Source organism: Lepisosteus oculatus, chromosome 6, assembly GCF_040954835.1.
Source record: "Lepisosteus oculatus isolate fLepOcu1 chromosome 6, fLepOcu1.hap2, whole genome shotgun sequence".
Taxonomy (NCBI): Eukaryota; Metazoa; Chordata; class Actinopteri; order Semionotiformes; family Lepisosteidae; genus Lepisosteus; species Lepisosteus oculatus.
The window spans coordinates 9,855,267-9,877,056 of record NC_090701.1 but is presented as its reverse complement, the minus strand read 5'-3'; the positions used below and the strand labels follow the sequence as shown (position 1 = coordinate 9,877,056).

Sequence of the window (21,790 nt, the reverse complement as noted above, 5' to 3'; positions counted from 1 at the left end):
CGAACGTGATAACCAATACACTACGGAAACGGTAATAGTGACCTATAGTAATCTACAGTAATTAAAGAGAAGAATGGCAAGAACAGCCAACAGTGTTTCTAAAGCAGTGCTCTGGAACCTTCAGGGAAAAGTTGATTTTCTAAATATTATTTTGCGTTGACATTCCACTGAGGAATGTTTCTGCACAACATCTACTTCTAATATACTTCTTAAAGATTATATTTTTGGACAATGTTTAGCCAGCCTTCAAAGTATTCACCCTCTTTTAATGATGCCCTGTTTTGTTGAAGTACAAATTAGGAATATATGTTTTTAATCTGAATTCTTTTATTAAAAAAACAAAAACAAAAAAAAACCGAATGCTCAAAATTAACATTTTCCTGAAAGAAAACTGTTTTTTAGATTTTTGTTTGCAATTTTATTTTTAACAAATAATAATCCTTTTTTCCATTTTTTTATCTTTTTTTTATTGTTTCAGGAATACAACTGTTAGTCTCTCAACTTTCCCTGCGATGAAAAATAACTTTTTATAAACCATTTTAATGTCCATTTCCTTCTGTTTTTTGCACTTTTTTTATTTGCTTTAGGGATTACTGCTGTACTGTATATACCTTGGTTTTGTTATACAAATCTATCCCTGCATCCTGACTATAGAAAAGAAAAACAAATGAAAATGCACAGTAAAGAAGTGTTGTGCATTGCTGTGCATCTGTTTGATGAAGCACTTGTGATGAATTTTTTTCCTAGTTATTTCCTGGTGTTTTGCATTAATCCAATGAAAGCAACATTGAACATACTGTATGTATGAAATCAAAAAGAAAGGAAATTAAAAGGTTTTCTTGGATAATTTTTCTAAGAAGCTGTTTATAGCTGCCCATTCCTGTCGTTTCCTTGTCAAAACATTTGCTGTCATGCCTGTGTTGTGGTCTCTGCTTTTTCTGATGACCTTATCATTTGTCAGTGTCACCTGTCATTACAAAAGTGTTCTGAATGGAGGAGGAAAACTAGTGTTGCACAAAGCCGAAACATACTTTAGCACATATAAATTGCAAATTGTAAATTTCTCTGGTAAAGAGAGAGTTACAGTCTACTACTGTAGTAACAGTACAGTATGTCATGGGCAACAATTGTATATGACATTCTTACAGTATTATGATGTTACAAGGGTCTCCATTAACATTCTTTCTGTGCAAGGAATTATGGGTAATTGGAAGTTCAATTTTTTTTCAGGGGTGCTCATTTTTATGAATGCTGTATGAAAGAGATATTTCCTCTCAGTTGTGAAATGTTACCCCCATCTATGGATTTTGCAAAGTCTTAACTGAAAAGCGTGACACAAACCCTCGTCTTAAAAAAGTCTGAAGTTGTGGATAAGAAAGATTAGTTTTAAGCATACTCCTGATTGTGGCATGCAGGGCTTCCTTTAACATACAGTATCCAACCACTCGTAGTGAATCCATTTGCCTTTTTTGAAGAATGGTTCATCAGAACACAGTGACCTTGAAGTGGGAAATATGGGATACTGTAGCCTTTGAATTAGTTTAATGCTGTAATGTTGATCTGTTGTAGTACATGTACAGTACTGTATATGCAGTACACACACATGTGCTCAATGTTTAAATATGTACTGTCCCTACGGCTACAGCATAGAGCTTTAATTGCAATAAGTAACATAATTTTTAATGCAGGAAACAGGTATTTGTAGTGACATTCACTAGTTCCTTGTTTGCAAACCCTGATATCTCTCTAAATGTGAAAACAATCAAAGCAAATTTAAGCTCAGATTTTCATTTCTCCCCAAAGCTGCCTTTCCGGTTGAAATTAAAGCAACGACTGGTGTTTGGATGTGGAAGTATATTCATTATTTATGGCTGGTATTTAGATGTGGATGGAGAGCTTGTGCCCTGAAGTGCAAGTGATATTAATTATATGGCCCACCAGATTTGTTTGCAGACATACTGCAATAAAATTAGCCTGCAGTATATGTGTTGAAAGTGTTTGAAGATTGTGAAGTTTTGTTTCCTCTGATCCCGCAGTAAACCTTCTATTAAGAAAATGTATTGCCTGTGAAACTGTGTTTTTCACTTCCTTTCTACTAGATTATCATGTCGAAGAAAGGCTTGACTATCATACTTCTTTGCAATCTTAAATGAAAACCAGTTAACTATGTAAGCTAACAGGCTTTATTAAAGTAATGCAACTTAATTTGGGAAAGCAAATGCAAAGTGAGAGGAAGAGAAATGAGTTCTACAGTGGACATTTCAGGTAATAAATATTCCTCCAGATCTGTATCTGAAGATTGCTTATTTGAGTCATTTTTTCGCTTCAAGAAAGAGATTTGTGTATCATTATTTTAAACCTCATTTTACACACCACCACTACACACCTTAACTTTCTTGGTGGTAATGTCTTCATGACTCTCATTCCATTTTTATTTAGTATTCTCTTTTACTCTTGAAAATATAATTTTCCACAAAATCTCAAATTAGACCTGCAAACAATTTTATGTCACGTTTAATTTTAAATTGCTGATGATATTGGTTTATGTAAGGGAGGGGACACATCCACAAAGAAAATTACATTATCTGTTTAATTGCTTTCAATTTATGTCATACTGCCTTCAATTTATACCTCCATGTAAATCTGAAAATATAACTGAAGATGTGAAAAATGAGAAAAACTTCAGTAGCACAAATCTCTTAGCATAAAACATCCTTAAGACTGGGCATAAATACAATCAGAAGATTTCAATGTCAAAACATCCTGTATTTTGTATAGTGGAAACACTTCTGGTTAGCCAACAGATTCATTGGGGCATTCATTTTCTAATTAATTTTGACGCACATTCCAAGATCTTACTTTGCAATGTGGAAAATGTTCCTAGAGAGTAGTTGTGGGACTGATTTGATATTATATACTCAATGTGATAGACTCCTACTTTATGGTTGTCACCTATAGGAATTAGCAGTAATTCCTTTTGATAATCTGGCCTTTCACAAAAATTAATGTTGATGGCTAGGGCACCACGCGTTCTCTCACAACGGATTTGTTTATTTAAGAGGAACAGACAACAGACGTACCAGAGACTGTTATTTATAGTAAATGTCTGGAGCTCCTGTCAGTCATATCAATCCCTTTTGATTTATGCTGTTGACGACATGTATAAGAGATTGTAATGTCTGCTTGTTCCCTCTGAATTTTCTGTCTTGTTCCCTTTTGGTTTCAAAAACATGAATTACAATTTTCAGATTTTAGTTTGTATCATCTTGGTCTTTTTCTTTATGTCCTTAAATGATTTTACCTGATTCACTGTTGATAAAATGAGGCAACCTACTAAATTAAACCTTACATGGATTTTAATTTTATATAAGTAAATGTTAATATTTACCAGAAAGGACCTCTTGCTTCCCAAATTGCCTTTTAATGCCAGCAAGAGAGGAAGTCCATATAACCTTGATTAAGTGGTCTTGCTAATCCTGTCATTATTTTTCCTTTAAGAAATGTTCAGGCTCAGAGAGTCTCCCTGAGAGAAAGTAACTTTTGCCTTTTGTTATTGTGCATTAGACATAGAACATTATTGCAGGGATAAGAAAAAAGGATGACCTTTCATTATAAAGAATTAACAAATTTTTTTCTTAAACAAGTTATGCTAATAATTCCAGGACAGATGTGAGAATGTTCAGTGTTGTTAGGCAGTTTTTATGTCATTAAACTGCCTTCAGAGTTTTAGATGAGAACATGAAATAGTTAATAGTAGTGAATGGCAGGTGTTAATGAATTCCATGAGCACATGAGCAGTGGGTCGCAATGTTCAATTTAGCCAATGCTAGAATGCCCAAAAGTAATGAACCTTTTAAATGGTTTTACATACCCTGCCTAAGAGAGTACTATAAATAAAAAGGTTAGAATACTCAGAATAGCTTGATCTTCATTTGTATTCTTTCATGTTGGATGTTAAGAGTAATGGAAATGGAGGTTAAATAATAGACAAACAGTATTGAGTCCTGATACCATCCTGAGTGCAAGCAAATTGACAATTAATAAAACTCCCCTACTATTCATGAAATATGTCACATTTTTAAATGTATTGTGATAACTTAGTGGTAGAGAAATAAATAGGCACCACGTTTTAAAGTTTATTGAAGTTAAACTAATATTTATAGACCAGGTACTACATAGTGCGATTCCAAAACATAGCATCCAGTCTTCCATACTCAGCTGCCAATGTTAACAATCTCTAATTAGTATTTCACATAAATCTTTATGTGGGAAACAAAGACCATTTACATAAAATAAACAATCTTCAACAGGAATGTCCACAGATGCACTGTATTGTTCTGCCTTAAACTTTCCTTCTCCTGCACGAGTCTAAACATTTTCTAGATGAGAATGCACTGTTGGCAAAAGGACCAAGGAAAACCGTGCACAAAGGATTTCAAATTGCCCGACAAGAAATGCTCTATTGCACTGCATTTTTCATTTCAAATTGATTTATTCTGCCTTTGGTTTTGAAGTGGCCCAGTATGAGATTAAGGGCTTTAATCACGGAAGTCCATTGCTCATGTATATTAGGCCTAGGTGGGAAAAAAATAGCATCCTCCAGTTTTTTTTTACACTTCTCAAAATATTAACATTGACAGTTTTGCCTATTTTCCTTTAAATATAAATTAAGTTTTATTGTATTTTTGAGTCAAGCCGTTATCAGCTGGGTTTTAGGAGACTTTATAGTGTGAAACTTATGCACCTTACTCCATTTGTTTAATCATATCTATATTATAGAAGTAATATTTATCTGTTCCAGAGACTTCCATTGCATTTTCAAATTGCAGTATGTTATTGGAGATTTGTTTTTGTTGGATTTTATGAGAGGTGTATGTAAATAATACAAGTAAATGTAAATAAGTAAAAAAAGTAAATGAGAACCTTGTGTTTTGGAATTCTATTATTTATAACAAATATGACTTGGCTTTGTGCCGTGCTATTTGTTAAGCTAGGCACTTGTAATCTATTACTTGTTCTGTTCTGTGATGTATTTTGCTCTTCTTTCATTTAGAAAGGTAATCTGGGGTGAACTCCTGTATATATTTTGTCATTGATTTTGTCTTTTCCAACCTTAATCTTCACCACACTGACCTAGGAGGACCAAACTAAAACCTTCAGCCCAGGTCATCAGGCTTTTTGGAAGAAAAAATCCACTCCGTCTGTATGATCCTCTTAGAGGCATTCAGAACGGTTTGTTAAGACAGTGACTCCTTTAGTGGCAGAAGGATGGAAAAACGAAACCACGAGCTGGCGATAGGTTGGCTGTGAAAATGGCATGTTGAAGTTCCTCATGTTGATTTTTGTGAGCAAGTGAGATTTGAAGATCAAGCTACCAAACCATGCGGAACAAGATATGGTGTTGTAGCTGCTACCCTGGCTTCTTTCAAGAAAAGACTGAATGGGATCCTACAATGAATTAGTGTTTAGTTACCAAAAAAGCTAGTTTGACTTCCTCCAATTTGTAACCTTTCTTGTGTTCTTTTTTCTTGTAGTGGGCAGTGTTTGGAGATCCCCTTCAGTTTCTTGGGTGGTTCTGAATTCAGCCTGTGAGAGCTGCTTGCTTAAAGCCCTGTTTCTGCACTTTAAGAACTGTGTTTTGAAGGTCTGAAGGGCCTGTTGAATTTTGTTGAGCTCTCAGGGGTCAACGCCATATTCGTGTCCCGATGCGACTTCCTGTTTCATGTCAGTCAGACAGAACAGAAACAAATGAAGATTTTATTTCAAGAATAGGAAGAGCTGTGCTTGAATCCATGTTATCTGTGGATAGAAACCTGCATTATTTGTTTGTTGCTTCTTATCTCACAATGGATTGAGGGAGTGGAGCCCTTTTTGATTATTCCACTGAGCATGCCAATACCTAGGTGCCTTTTGGTTATTAATTACAATGGCTGTATGTAAATCAGGCAAAATTACACAGTTGGCTGCTACATTTGTTACTACTGCGGCTGTACACTCTGTGCTGAATTACAGGGTTTGAAATGGCAGAGTGGTGGGGGTGCAGCAGTATATTGATCCAGGCTTCTGAGTGCTCTGTAAATAAGAGTAATTAAAAGGAGAGCTCTGATCCTGGAAGAGAAACAGCGGTACAGATACAGTTGCCCTTGGAAAAAAAGCTCTTTTATCTCTTTAATTACCTGGAAAATTGCAAGCTAAATAATACTCTTGATGTGCCCTGTATGTGAATCCAGGTTTCTAATTCCACCCCTAATCTGTTTTAATTTGTCTTCACTTTTTTTTCTTTTTCCCAGATGTGTCCTTTTCTACCATGTTGGAATGCCTAAATTTATTGTGTGTTGCAAGGCCCCATTCACCACTTCACTAAAGCATTTTCTCTACACTTGTTGCTGTACTGTAGTTCTCCAAGTGTTCTCTTCCTCTTCTGTGAAGGACAGGGGAAAGGTAATTAATACCTTTGGGACCACAGGTCCACTGTTGATAATTTAGTGCTCCTATAAATGCTTCAAATGATCTTTCTATGTCCTGTTCAATCAAACCTATTTAGAACCAGATTAATACCCATTAAAGTTCAGGTGCATAACTGATGCTGATCTTAATGCATTGGAACAGTCTTGATGTATTTTTGGTATGTACCTTTTGCTTTCCTTTAACCTTTTCAGCTAAGTTCAACAAAATAGTTACAGTAATTATACCAGAATGTGAGTGTACATACATTGGGATCCTAGGAACATTAAAACTAACACTGCTTACTTTCTGGAGGTTTAGCAGTCAGTCACAATAGACAGATTTCACAGTATATTTCCAGAGGTGAAGAAGATAATCCCTTCTCAATTTATTGTAGATGTTTTCCTTATATGGGTGTAGAAGTGTAGGGTGTGGGGATTAAATAATGTAAAGCAGCAAATCTCATGTAACTAGACTTATATTTTGTAAGTAAACTAAAATCTCAAACAATCCAGTAAAAAAAGCAACTTGCTAGTGCAGTTTAAGGCTTCAGGTAGATACTTAAGATGGGCTGGAATGAAAACGAACAGATGTGTGGACCTCCAGGATTAGGATGGGAAACTCTTGTCATAGATCAGTGGTTTCTAACACTGGTCCTGGAGAAAGTGTCCCTGCTTGTCTTCATTCCAGCTGAACTCTACAGTAAATCTCCTATAGAGTTCTCCTAATTGATAAGTTAATTGATCTGCGTGCTTGTTTAGAATTTTGTTCATCTTCTTTGTGCAGTCAATCTGAAGTGTCAAAAGTCCCTTCATCAAGTGTACTTTTCCCAACAAATTCAACACAAAGAAATGTACGCATGCTCTCCTCAACCTTTGGCCATTATTTCTGAATGATGAGCTCTTTCTAAACAAATCAATATGAGCAGAGACAGATGGGAATGAACACTTTATCAGAAACTTCCAACCTGAGTAATTTCAAAGAAAATGTACACATTTTCTTTGAAGCAAAGGTACAAATATGCTGGAGAAAAAGTGAGAAGGGTTGGGAATCTGTGCTGAAGACCATCATTCATGTCTAGCACAATGGTTGTGAGACAGAGACCATTGAAAGAGCCAGAGATTAAAGAAACATAAGTTGAATTCTCATGCTTCAGTTATTAAGCAAATAGCTAATTTAATTCCTTTATCTCAAGGATTTGCTTTGGATACATTTGTATCATTGCTGTTGAAGTTGGAGGACTGTATTAGATTGACTTTTTTTAAAAAAATACTTGCTCTAGCAGTTTTACTGACCTTTTGTTTGCAGTGAAGTTTGATTTTTTTTCTGTTTAAAAAAAAAAAGATTTGAAGCAAAAAAAGGCATTATATCTGGTGGATGCAAACAACCTTTTTAGGTTTAAGGTAAAATGATGAATGATAATGGAGCTAGCTTCAGGACATCCTTATGCAAATGTTTTGAGTAAGAGAACTTTAATATATCTTATAGCTTCTGCACTGATGTGCCTCTGCTGCAGAGTTCTTTTAATTATATTTGGTTTCCTTTCACAATTTCCATCAAAGGAGAAGCAGTTTGCTTTGTGGCCCATTTAAAATGGGGAAAATAACAAGCTCCTGTTCTCTTTCCATGTCTGTTTTCTTCAGCCCCTTTTGGTGTCTTTTTCTTATTTGTCCTAGTTGGACAGGAACCGAGCATTTCTGTACCCTGTCTCAAGGAGTATTTCACCACTATCAGACCTGGGTTTATTTTAACAAGCCTATTCTTGTTAAACTGTTTTAATCCTATTTTTCAATGTGCACCTAAGAACTTTGTTTTGAATTGTTGAATGAAAAGTATTGACCATCTAATTAGTGCATTAACTTTGTTTAAGACAGGAAAGTAATCTTTTATATCTTTGTAATATTCATCAACATGTTATAAATGGTACCATGATTTTAATATGAAATGCTTTCAGACTTTGAATAAAAGATAAATGATGTTTGTGGGTTGACGTGTCCACCAGGTTTCTGTAGTTCCTGTTGCATGGCTACCACTGGACACAGAAGTCAAGCTCCCTGAACCATCAGCAGCGGTCAACCAAATGTGTAAAACTACTCACAGTTTGCTAATGATACACTGTAGCACAGTCTTCAACCAGCAATGTGTGCAGCACGGGGCTCAACTTATGCTTTGAGCAGGTTTTTTCACTGGATGTGTGACTCCGGAGTCCCTTCTTTAACAAAGTGTTGTGGTCCATTCCTGCTGTACCAGTTCATGCCATGGCCAATTTGTATATTAAGCACATACGGTGTTGTCAAACCCTCACTTATGGTCTATTGTATTTTGAATCTTTCCAGTTTGTCAAGTTTGCTAATATTGAGGAGGACACCCCTTCCTATCATCGCCGGTATGACTTCTTCGTTTCCCAGTTCAGTGCAATGTGCCACTCCACTCATGAGGATCCTGAGACCAGAACCAAGTGAGTATTCACAAGGAGGAACATACTGTAGATCCTGGCATCCTGCTTTGTGACTGTTCAGCTGATAAGGGTTAACTCCTGCTAGTGCTCTTGGCTGGGTCTGAGGTGTACATATATATTACACAGCCCTCCCATTATAATTTGTAGAAGAAACCTACATTTAGAATGTTTAGCTTAATATTGTTTGGCAAATGGAAGTAACTGGGTCCCCTTGATAGTGGGTCATTTTATAGAACTTAGAGTTTAGCACATGCCTATTATTTTGTCCTAGTTTTTCCTGAAGCATACAGGTCATTATTTTAAAAAGCTTTTTTATTGTTACGATAATAGGTACTTAATGAACATTTTGACACTACTGCATAAACAACACCTTTCTTTTATACTGTATAGCACGCAGACACAGAATTCCCAGAAGTAAAGTTGTTCTACATTTGTTAGGATACTGTAATTCTTCTGATGTGGCTTGGAGAACGAAAACATTTTTTCCCCTTTAGGTATTACAGTACATCTAAATTGAGCAAAATTAGTCTGGCAAAGTCTGACATGCCCAGTATGTTTTTATTTTATTCAGAACTGAATGCAGCTTTAAATGAGAATGCTTTTTTGAATGTATACAGAGTACTTCCTGCTGTTAACCACAGACACTGTGATTGCTTTTGTTTAAACAGTATTGAACATATTGCTGAAATATCACACCAAAAGTAATTATACATTTAAATATACATTTTGTGAACAGCTCCATGGAATATTTAATGACAGTACTGTAAGTAGTAGATCAGTCCTTGGTTTAAAATATAATTTAATAGACAGCAACCCCCCTACACACAACTCAGTTTCATCACACTTGGGCATTTGTTCCGAATTTCTGGTCTGGGCATGGTGCCACCTACTAGTCCACCAGTAGCCTGATTTTCCATAGAGATCTCTTATCAGAGTCTTTTCCTGTCTCTGTCTCACTCTCCTAACATCTGACAAAATCAGGCTCATGGATGGTATTGCTAATAACCCCTGGGCATTCTTTATTCCTGTAATTTCTTATAACTGTAAACCCGTTTTGGAAGATGCTGTGAATTTAAAATCTAAAAGAAAGCCTATTCCTTTTCATATTAAAGACGTGCTATAGTCAGCTGAACCAAAACCATGGATTAGCACCAAATCTGTGTCACTGATAGTAGATTTTGCATAAAATAATTATGTTTTCATTTAGTGATTTGGACATTTTATAGTAATTTAATGAATTTATTACCCCAAAATAATGGGGTATGGATTCTACATTGAGTTGAGTTGCTATCCAGATTCTGGGTAGTTCGGATGGAGGGGTCTTCTGGATTTTGTTCTGTCACTCATCTCAATTGCTGCACATTGTTTAGTCAAGGTGCCTTAAGAAGTACACTGCTATAGCTGTACAGGATGGCAAGCTAACTGTGAAACACATTGTCTAAGTAGAACTGGAAAGCTAAGCATTGGAACTGCAGTTGCAATGGAAATTGCCAGTAAAACAAAGGCATTAGTCTGTCAGAGAAAATGTATTTTATAGGGCAGCAGGACAGGCAGTCTACATAATCAGTATGCAAGTGGGAACAACGTAATTGATGTCCAGTTTCTGTTCTCCATTAATCTCCCCAGTATATTAATGAAGAGTGTTAGAATTTATGGACCTAAAAGTTCACATAATGCATTGGGCTCCTGGAAGAGCAGCACTGAGCCTGATACGTTGTGCAAGCAGAGCACATCTGTTGGTACAAATGAGGGATCTTTTGTGAGATTTTGATTTTTGTGATTAAACAAGAACCTCCATTGCAAACAGCTGTTTGTCAGATCCATATCACTGACCCCATCCATGAAACCTTTAACCATATACCTGTACATACACTAGCCATTCACATGGAAATATTCCTGAAGTATTTCTGAAGTTCCTAATGGGGTCTGCTCATAAAATCAAATATGTATCAACTAAAAATTGAAAACATTTTTACAATTATATATGTTTATCTGAGTGTATTTCCTCTTTACTCCTCATTTTTTCTTACTGTAGTACATATGTAATCTTTTTGACTGTCATTCATTTGTTTACTTTATTGCATTTATCCCTTTGTATTGACAGCTATCTGTCCCATTTTTTTTCTCAGCAGTATATACCAATGCAGCAATTGATATACAGCATGGAGCTAGCACTCTTGACAAGCTCTAAAGCTTCTGTGAGGCATTACTCTTATTCTGTCAATGAATTCTCATTGTGTTAGCTGATGTTGCTGTGATGCATTTCCTCCCTCTAGTGGAGGGTGTGTTGCAATTTACATACTGATGTTAATTGGATACTGGTGTATCCTCGGAAACAAGCCAAAGGAGAAATGTGTCCTCTTTAAAATTCGTAACCACAATGGAGAAAGCAATTATCAGTTTAATTGTGGCTTACAGATCTGTTCACATTTTTTTTTAATAAAAACAATTAAAGTAGATATACCTGTCTTTCAGCTAGAAATGCTGCTTTATCACCACTGCCTGTGTTACAGTATACATTAGTCTCCTTTATTGACTGGAACCTCTTTTAAGAAACTGCTGCAATGAAATGGAATGTGGAAGAAGTCCAATATGCCCTAATCCAATACCTGGTATATATTTGAATTGACTTCCTATTATATTCTTGACAAAGGAATCTAATCTTGCTAGTGCGAAAACTACTGTAGTAGTCTCATACTTTACTGTGCATCGATTTCCTACTTTTATAACACACCTTAATGGCAATTGAAAAACCATGTAGAAATAAAGGTCTTATTTCTCACCTTATGGCCATCCTATGGGTGTTTGTTTACGCTACTTTATCTTCGATAGTTTTATGTCTTGATTATCATTTGGCTTTATATAATTTTGAGCACAAGTCTTTTGAAGTATGTGTTGCTTCTCTAATTAATAAACTATTTAAACCATGGAAATGTGTACCCTAGGTGTAAAGCAAAGGATATCTATTGCTTCCTCTAATCATTTACAAGTTTCAACTTTTTAAGTTACTATCTGCAGGGTAAGTAACATTACTGTCTCCCATTGCCCATAAAAAAAACATTTTGTGTGTAGTCAGATGCAAAAGGTCATCTGGCTATGTGATATTATAGCAATCATTAGTAAGGAATTCATACTACTGTACGTGAAATAGTTCATACTGTATCTTAGGCGTTTATTCTAAAATTAATAATTAAGATTACGTTAATTACATATTGTACTCTGCATACTTGATGTGTTCCAAACTTATTTTTATACTTATTTTATTTAAAGGCAATACCACAATTGCAGTGCTGGATTAAGACCTGCCATTTTTATCATTTTAAAAATCACTCAGTACAGTAGCTGTGTGCTGAGTGATTCTTTGAATTAGTGAAGGGGAATTGCTTTGCTATATGGTTCAAATATCCTCCATGTTTCCTCAGAGAGTTCGGACTAATCTTGCATTATCATTAGAAGAGTCGTTGTTTTCTTTCTCTGTCTAGTCTTTAATGAGCTGTTAATTTTCCAGCATCAGCACTGCTTTTACATCGTGTTTTACTGCTTAGCTACAGTATATGTCACCTGGCTGTCACTGTGATACACGGTAAAAGTTTAGCAATACTAAATATTGGTTTAAATGTTATGATTTATCTACCGGTTTACAAAATCCTTTTTGGTGAATCGATCTCTTTGTTGTGCTATGCTGTGACAATGATGTCATCTGTCACAGGTGTGGGCTACCTCTATGGCCAGAGACTACCTGAGGGTTTGGAAGTTGTAGATTTAGCCACAGATACACTATATTATAATATAGGAATAATTCATGACGATTTTGTCATTAATCAATTTAACTCTCACCATTACCCCACCAGCATAAACAGGTTCAAAAATGGAAAGAGAATGGGTTCCGTCAGAAGAGATTAAAAATACATCATTCTGAAATTTGCAGTATGGAAAATGTTATGGTGTAGTTAGTCAATTGAAATCTGTATTTGGGTCTGTAACAATTTAACAGTGAAAAAACCCTTGCAAATGTAAATTGAACCAAATAAAACAAAAATTCTCTAGTCTACCGTATGGATATTTGGGGATTTAGTTTCTATGCTTGATGCTTAAAACTTGGTCAGTTATTTCTGTGCCTAACTTCCCTTTACTTGGTGGAGTAATATTGGACATTAATGAGCTCCAGCTGTTATCCTTCTGGGTTTTCTCATAGTCAATTGACAGGGGGTCTGATGGCAGTTATGCCAGTGATCTCAAACTTGATAATGTTGGGGAATTCATAAAAACTTTCACTCTGGAAGTCACTCAAAAAGTCTGATATGCTTGTTAGCATCCACTTTTGACACTTCCTAGTATTTAAGCATTGGAAAATGAGTAACCACTTTACTTTTCATTTGATTTGGAAACCACACTAATCTGATTTTGGAGGCTTTGACATTTGAATACAGTTTCTGGATCTCACAAACCCCACTCATCCAGTTAGTAATGCTTATTTCAAGAAAATCATTTCCTTTCCCATGCTATTGTATAAAAATACAAACTTCTCTGAGCTGCCACTCAAACTGCAGCAATTTTCCTAAATTTTATACATTTCTATAAAAAAAAGACAAAATTGTCTTCCCTAACTCTCTAGTTCACTTATTTCACTGTTATGTGAATAGCAGGATCGATGTCTAAAACCTTTACGCACAGGAGCCCTTGATATAGTATATAATATCGAGTAAAAAAATAATCTTTTACTTTGTCTTCATACTTTTTACAAGTTTGCAAAACGTCAGCTGGATCACCAAACCTGTGGTCACATTTGCAAGTTTTTTTTCCAGGGGAGCTTCTGAAATTTGAATCAAACAGACATCATCTCATACAAATCTGATTATTTTGTTCCTTTTACCACTTCCATTGATAACAATTTCTCGCTTATTTCAATTTTTAGGCTCATTTGTCCCACAAAAATCAAGCACTGTGCTGTTTTCTTGATGTCAGTGGTGTCATTGAGAGCTAAGGAAGACATTTTAAGGCATTGCACTTTATTGTTCACCTCAGAGTACCCGCAGCTCACCTCAAAATGTAGCAATCTTGTGTCAAACCATAACTTGCTTCCTGAACCACCAACTGTCACAAAAATATTTTTGCTGAGCTTTAATGCTGCAAGATTTTTTCTCGTCCTTCTTTGTTCTTTTCTCACTTGTTAAGTTGACACCATAATTATGATTTTTCATTGTAAAATGATGATCCAGATTATACTTTAGACCACCTCATTCTTTAAAAACCCAACTCTCGCCATCAACTTTTTCTTGCACTGCTAGAAAGTGCACTAGTTCAAATAAGAAAACAGTTGGAGGTTTATCAGCTATACAATACACCATTGTCACTATACGATAAGATTGCTTTATAGGCCACATACAATTTCTTGCATTTGAAATTTCTTTTTTTCGCATACCCCAACTTGCTCTCCATGAGAGACAGACAGGGAGAGAAGCTTGGGGTCAGAGCGCAGGGTCAGCCATTAATACGGCGCCCCTGGAGCAGTTGAGGATAAGGGCCTTGCTCAGGGGCCCAACAGAGTAGGATTACCCTGCCGGATACGAACTGGCAACCTTCCAGCCACGGGCGCAGATCCTTAGCCACAGACCCACCGCACCGCACCCGTGTAACGCAATCCACTATGAATAAAAACTCCCAAGAATTCAGTGGACTAAAAGTGTTATGGAGTTGATTAGGCAAAACTTGGTCTTAACCTGCTTGGCTGAAGGCTAACCCACTGGCCATAGGATGAGAAGGGTAGGACCCCCGTGCAAGGTGAGGAGTGACCAAGGGGTTGCTGCAAAGGTGTAGATGGGGTGGAGGAGATAGAAGAAGACGTATGCGAGGGATCACGTACAGTACTTGATTGGTTTCATCCTTCCCAAACTTTTCAATTCAATTCAGTTTATTTTTACATAGCGCCCTTCACAACAAGGTTGCCCCGACTTTATAACTATAGATCATAACTACAAATTGTAACGTATAACTACATAATTATAACTTTTGTTATAATCTCCTCTATACATTTCATCCAAATGGTGCATCGTGTCTACAATGCTACAACATGCTTTTAGTTAATGAAAAACTGTAGGTACAAGTATCTGTTGCATTTTTTTAAATCTTTTGCCGCGGTCAGTAATGGAATATGTGAAGTACTGTTACAACTTAATAAACAGTTGGCAAAAAACAGATGTGGCCATAGGGCCATGTTTTGAATACCATGGTTTATCAGATGATCAGGAAACTCAGTTTTGATTTTTCCTTCTTTTCAGCACAGATTTGGGAAGTTGGTGTAGTTCATGGTCTTGGTAATAATTTTTTTTAAAAAAGGTTACTACCCTAACCTTTTAAACACGTGTTTTTATCTTGGCACAGTGCTTCCTGAGCTGTGGGTGTCAGAGGTCAAGTCTCTCACTGGTGTGTGCTGTGTTTTGCAGGATACGTGTTGCTGGAATCAAAGGTTTGCAGGGGGTGGTCCGCAAGACGGTGAATGATGAACTGCAGGCAATAATCTGGGAGCCACAGCACATGGACAAGCTTATCCCATCCATGCTGTTCAACATGCAGGAGGCTGAGGACTCTGACAGGTGAGAGGCAACACAGGTGGCTGCAGGGAAGACATTTCCCAAGTGACAATATGCAGTATCTGTTAATATTTTACTAGCTTTTTTATGTGTCAGTATTCCATCTGCAGCATAGAGTGATAAAAAATCCTATTGATAAAGTCACAACTACGTCTTTATTTCTTATCTTTAAAAAAATGAAGACTTCCATAGAACCATTGATCTGAAATGTTTTTCCAAACATGTTTGTTTTAAACCTCTTAACTGTTGGAGAGATTAACAGTCTGTAATATTTTCACAAGCTGAAAGCTGGTGGACTTATATAATACATTTGCATACATTAAACGGAACGTTACAAGGGTTTCACTCCTGACTAGGTAGCGAAGCATAGTTTTAGAGTGAAAGCGATATGAGATTTTGTTGAAATTTGCCTGTTTTGGGAGGTTTCATTTATTTGATTTATCTGAGAGAAATATTTCTTCGCCGTTCAGTAATAAGGGCAAACTTGTGTCAGTTCTGCTTTTCATGTTATAGTTATAGGAGTTCATGGGTTATGACTTGGGTATACCTGTATTCTTTCATTGTTCCAAAATAATGCTGTTTAGCACTTTGTGATTGCTAACACTGAAAAGTATTCTCACTGTAACTGTAATTGAAATAAATTCAATGTCAGCACTTTAGTTAATATTCCATTTTGCACATATTGTCTAACCATGACTCTTCATTCAATTTAACAAAACACACTTAGGCAAGTGCAACACGTCAAGCTCTCCAAAAATACCAGAAATATATGTTTTTCCTAGCCTGTGCTTTGCAATCCATCATCTTTGTTAGCAACCTGCTGACTTTTTCTTCTATGACTCACTGGGGGAAAAAGAAAACAAAAACTTTTGTGCAAAGCCTTATAGTATTAATCCCAGTGGTTGTGTCACAATTAAAGGCCGTGTGGAGTAAACTGTCCAACAAAAGAAAGCAATTTCTGCCATGTGTTTCTGAAGGTGAAAATTGATTTCCTTTTTTTAATATATTTGTTTCTCGGCAGACTTTTGTATGAATCATCGGCTTTATTCCATAGCTTTGCTGACAAGTGCCGCAGTATAGACCTGACAAGAGGCTTGCTCATTGCAGCATACAGTAGCAGCATTCTGCCTTCATGACATTCCACCCACTGCCCCATGCTGCTCTACACAGCTGCCCATCTGGAAACCAGCCTGCTACTCCCCTGTCTATTCGTTCTCTTACATCTCAGTGTTAATCTCTCATTGTTCAATCAATTGTCTGCTTCGATAGCATTCCACCTCTCCTCTCCAGTTTCCCTGCTAAAGTGACTGTGGTGTCATTGAAAAAGATAGCCCGGGTGCCTTTTTGTTTTTGTGTAAACAGAACTGAATGTGCTTCCTGCTAATTATGCACTGACGTACTAATTGATGGAAGCCGATTTTGAATAATGAGGAGTGATGAGAAAAACATCGGATCTGTGCTTCAGAGAAATAATTGGGTGGCGCAAGTTTTTCTGTGTTGTAGTTATAGAAGTCATCTTTAACCCCCCCGCTAGAGCACTGTTTTTCAAATTACAGAACTCTGTTGCATCCCAACTGCAGTGTTAAAATAATTAGGCATTTTGGGTCATCGTACATCAGTAACCTCCAGAGCACCAAGTTTAGCAGTTAAGATCTCAATTTGTGAGTAAAAATATTTTCATTACATATTTATTTTTCTTCCAGTACAGAAGTATATTTCCTTTTCAGTGAGATTGGAGAATTGTTTATAATTGCCGATTTAGAAAGGGCACAGAAAAGTATGATTGTTTAAAACAAAGTCGTTTAAGTATAAAGGAAAGTAAAAAATCATTTAGAACGTGATTTAGATGTACAATTTTCAAAATCACAAGTGGGACCAAGTCAATGATTTTTTGTGTGTGTTACATACCATGATATTTTACTTTCCTTATTTGTATTAAAGTTAAAACTGTTAAACCTGTTGTGGTTTTTACAAGAATGACTTCATGACAATTTAGTATTATCCCTCTCCATTCACACAGTGAGCAGTTCATTAAGTAAAGCTTGTATTCTGTCTCCTACCAGCTTCATATCAATTTAGTCTAGTCTACAGGAGGGTTGAAATTGAATAGAAGACCAACATATCATTTTTTTTCTTTTTTGGGTGCGTAGTGATTGTACAGCTGGTGTGATTTGGGTTTAGATTCTGTCAGTAATATCCCTGTCTTTTAAGTTTTGGCCTCAGGAGATAAGACTGTATAAAGAGCTGCTGTAAAGCTGGCTGCATTGGTTCAGAATTTGACAGGGAAATAAAAGCCTTGACTGTCCTTTTTGAAAACACAGAAAGAAAGAGACAGTTTCTGATAGCACAGCAGCAAAGCTTTAGTTTTCTTCTGTATGCATCTATAATGATCAAATAGTAGAAGTATTATCTAACTGACAACAGTTTGATACGCAGGAGGCATTCACAATAAATAAGGTTGACAAGTTTCAGAATTTTTTTTTCTTACCAAAAATGTATGACGTTTTGCATTGACAAAACACATCCATTTAAGGACCTCATTCGCAAAGCAATTAGGAGTGTGTAAGACAAAGATAAGGGGCTTGTCCCTGGCATTCACAAACCACTAAAAAAAGTGTTTGAAAGACCTGCGTGATGCATGTGGTAAAATATGCATGTGAATTTATGTTTGGAGTTATAAATTTTCTTGTGCCCTTTTAATGATGATAATTTATATAATCATGGTTTTCACATATGAAAAGGGTGTGTGTAAGCTGTGTGCACGCTTGCAGAAGTGAAAAGCAGGTTCCTCTTATAAAAAAGCTGCTAAGCAGGAGGAACAACCATTTGCTTTTAGGATAAAACACCAGAGGCAGGAGAAAGGTCCGGAGCCCAAAGGCCAAAGCATGGTGGTGCTCATAATATTTTGAAATGCATATTATTTCAATAAATAATTTAGAATATGTCTGTAGTCTCCAGAAACAACACCTTGCACAGCCTCTCCTTTGCTTTCCAATGCATTCTTTGTCCCATCTTTCATGCTGTCTGTGTACATAATCATTACACTTCTACACTTGAAGATAATGGGTGTCTCTTTTGATAAGGAATGTCTTCTCATATGACCTGTATTAATGTACATGTGCATATTACTTGATAGTGTCTCTACTCGTAATATGCTAATGATTTCCATCACACACATTTACATAATAGACACTTACCTTTATGAATACAGCATATTTTTTATTACATGTTGTATAATACTGCTTACATGTGTATGTTATTTGTAGACTTTTGCTGATTGATTGCATATGAGGCCCTGAGAGAGACCACACAGCAAGCGAGCAGCAGGTTCACTAGCTGATTCATTGTTCTAACACAGGTGTCCTCAGCTCCTGTCCTTGACAGCCAGAGGCTGGTCTAGATTTTATTTTGCATGAGCTTTTAATTACATACCAGAATTATTTGCTTAATTGCACACATTTACCCTTTTCCTCTGGGTTGGTATGCAGGTGTTTTTTTGAAGAACCACGGAGAACCTAAGGCCCTTGAGGACCAGAGTTTTAGGATCCTTAAATGCCTACACTGCAATTTCCATTGCATCCTTAAAATTGCATTCTCATCATTATTATTTCTGATTGTTTCCATCTTACTGTTTTTGGTGGTTTACGTGGTATGTTTAACAGTGTCTCACAACTGTAAACCTTTATTAGGAAAGTTTCATCACAATCCCCTCCCCCAAAAAATATTATGCGCATTTACTCTTTCTTCAAGTTTATACCTGCCTTTCATCTGTCTTGATTAAAAAGGATACAGTTTGTCACAAACCTTTGAAATCGGTTGGTAGTTCATAGTCATCATAACAACCTGACAGTTATGCAGAGAAAGAGATGCAGCTTCAAATGGAAATGGGCTCTGAATAAACAAGCAGGCAGATAATCATTATTTGCCTAGGCTGTACCTCGGGTACATCAATGATATTTTCAAGATGTCTACAAACTTAGGAGAAGTTGTCAAACAGTTCATTTAGTTTTCAGCAAGTTTTACCCAGTTTTGGCATATGAATATTTGAGGAAATATAGCAAGACTATATCCTGCTTTCAGTTCCATTATTATCACTGCCTACCAGCTCACAATAATAATAAAAATGACATCAAGAACTAAAGTCATTTTCTCATATTTATCTCTTCTGACACTCAGAGGCTTGTAATGTCACTATTCCTTATCCTCAATTTTTAAGGCTCACTTAATTTAAAACAATGAATTTTTCAAAGAAAAATAATGGATTGTGAACTGTGTTTTCACATACCATAATTTTTACAGCTAAAGTGCATTGTGTATGGGCAGGGAGAATGTTTTAAATCACCAAAGAAACACACAGAAGAGAATTCATCTAGTCTGAAGATGCCACATATGACAGAAAAGTTAAGATAGTTATGCGGCAGAACTATACGATTCTAGTAAGGCCCATCTTCAGTACCTAATTTTAGAACACCAACATTATTTTAAAATAAAAAGGACAAGGACCTTAAAGTACAATGGTTCCACATTTATATTAAACTTCTTGGGCTGCTTTCTAATGGCCAGTTTCTGAATCTTTAGGTGCACAAGTAAAAGTGTAGTGTATATACAGTACGTATTCAACTAATTGTACATTGGAGAAAGTAAAAGAAAATTTGCTGACCAATTTGTGGAACACATGCAGTTCTTCAATAGCAGTAATCATAAATACTGAAGATGATCTTAATCTGTGTGTAGCAGGTATAGTGAGTTACAGAAGAGTATAGTGGATTGTAGGACATATGTTTCCCACAGGAATAATGCAGTAGTGCAGTGGTTAGCATTGCTGTATTTCAGTTCATAGGGTGCTGTCTGCGTGGAGTTTGTATGTTCTTTGTGTGTTCACATAGGTTTTCAGGTGCTCAGGTTTCCTCCCACAGTCTAAAGACATACTGGTGGGTTAATTGGCTTCTGCTACAAATTGGCCCTGGTGTGAGTATGTGAATGTGTGTCTGTGTGTGCCCCATATTGGACGGATGTCCTGTCCAGGGTCTATCCTGCCTTGCGTCCTCTCCCCATGTGATTGTACTGTATTAGGACATTAGAAAATGGGAGGATGCATGCCTCCCACAAACAGCTCATAATCATGATCAGCTCATGATCTGGGCGCAGAGCACTTTGTAACCACCTGGAACTAACATTCTACTCTGACATCATAACACTATCCTGCACAGCCATTTACATGGGTTTGCTGCAGTTTTGGGTATATTTCCAGCTAAACAGCTGAAGATAGTCTCAAATGCCATCAACTGTTTTAATCATATAAATCTTCACAACACATTTGCACACAGGGTTAGGGTTAACTATTTTATTTTGGTTAATTTTGAATGCTGCTGTTCAGTGTTTAAACAAGTATAACTGTTCAGATAATTTAGATGTATATACTGTACCAGTTATGTGAGAGATACAATATATGTATATCCTGTATATGTCTTCACTTTACCTTAGAAAGCCCAGCAGCAGTTAATAGTGATGGTGTGAGTGGGATTAAAGCCATAGGAAAGACCCAAGGCTACTGTCCCAATGCATTAATATGCAAATTACACATTTTTTGTTGCAGTTACATACAGTTTGTACTGATTTATTTTAAACGGCAAAATCACAGTATTCTACATTTTTTATTCAAATTCATACTCATGTATTTTGCTAGTTGGTCTTGTGATGATAATGATCAGCCTTTACAATTTCATTTTCCAAGCTATGTGCACGCTGTAGCAAAGGAATCTTGTGAACTCTCAAGGTATTCTTCAGTACCAGAGATGTGACAACAGTACTGCGTCCTGTTTTTTCTAAAAAATAAATAAATCCATCTGTTTTAACAACAAAAAATGCTACATTTTATTTTAATAGTTCACCTTACATTGAAGCATAAAGAATGAGGGGAAAAAAGTGATAGGATAGCTGTGGTCAAGGGCATTTGATTCTGTTAATTGCTTCTCAGAAAACGATACGTGACTAGAAACCCAAATGTGGATATAAATGTCTGCTAGGGGATGGTTTTATGTCACTAATTGGGCTTGTTACATGTCGCTCTTTGCAAGCAGCGCTATGTGATGGATCAAACAAGTGGATTTTAGAATGACCTTGAGTACATTTTTAATTGCTTAAATATGTTAAATCTTATTCCCTTGTTTTTTATTTCACCTCCAGAGTGTTTTTACTAGATCATGTTTTAAGGAATATCTTATTTTCTCACTCATTGTGTGCGTGCACTGTATAACAATTAAGAGGATTAGTTGTGTTTTTTTTCATTCTGTTACTT

At 36.2% G+C, this 21,790-nt stretch overlaps 1 protein-coding gene across 4 annotated transcripts in view; it reads left to right on the top strand.

Annotated features, from left to right (window-relative positions):
• The window catches only part of efr3a (EFR3 homolog A (S. cerevisiae)), a 134,687-nt gene that overhangs the window by 46,803 nt on the left and 66,094 nt on the right, over positions 1-21,790 (top strand). For all 4 annotated transcript variants that reach the window (XM_069190949.1, XM_069190952.1, XM_069190950.1 and 1 more), the window contains exons 6-7: positions 8,781-8,902; positions 15,346-15,495. In XM_069190949.1, the coding sequence (XP_069047050.1) occupies positions 8,781-8,902; positions 15,346-15,495 (272 nt within the window). The remainder of the gene's footprint in view (positions 1-8,780; positions 8,903-15,345; positions 15,496-21,790) is intronic.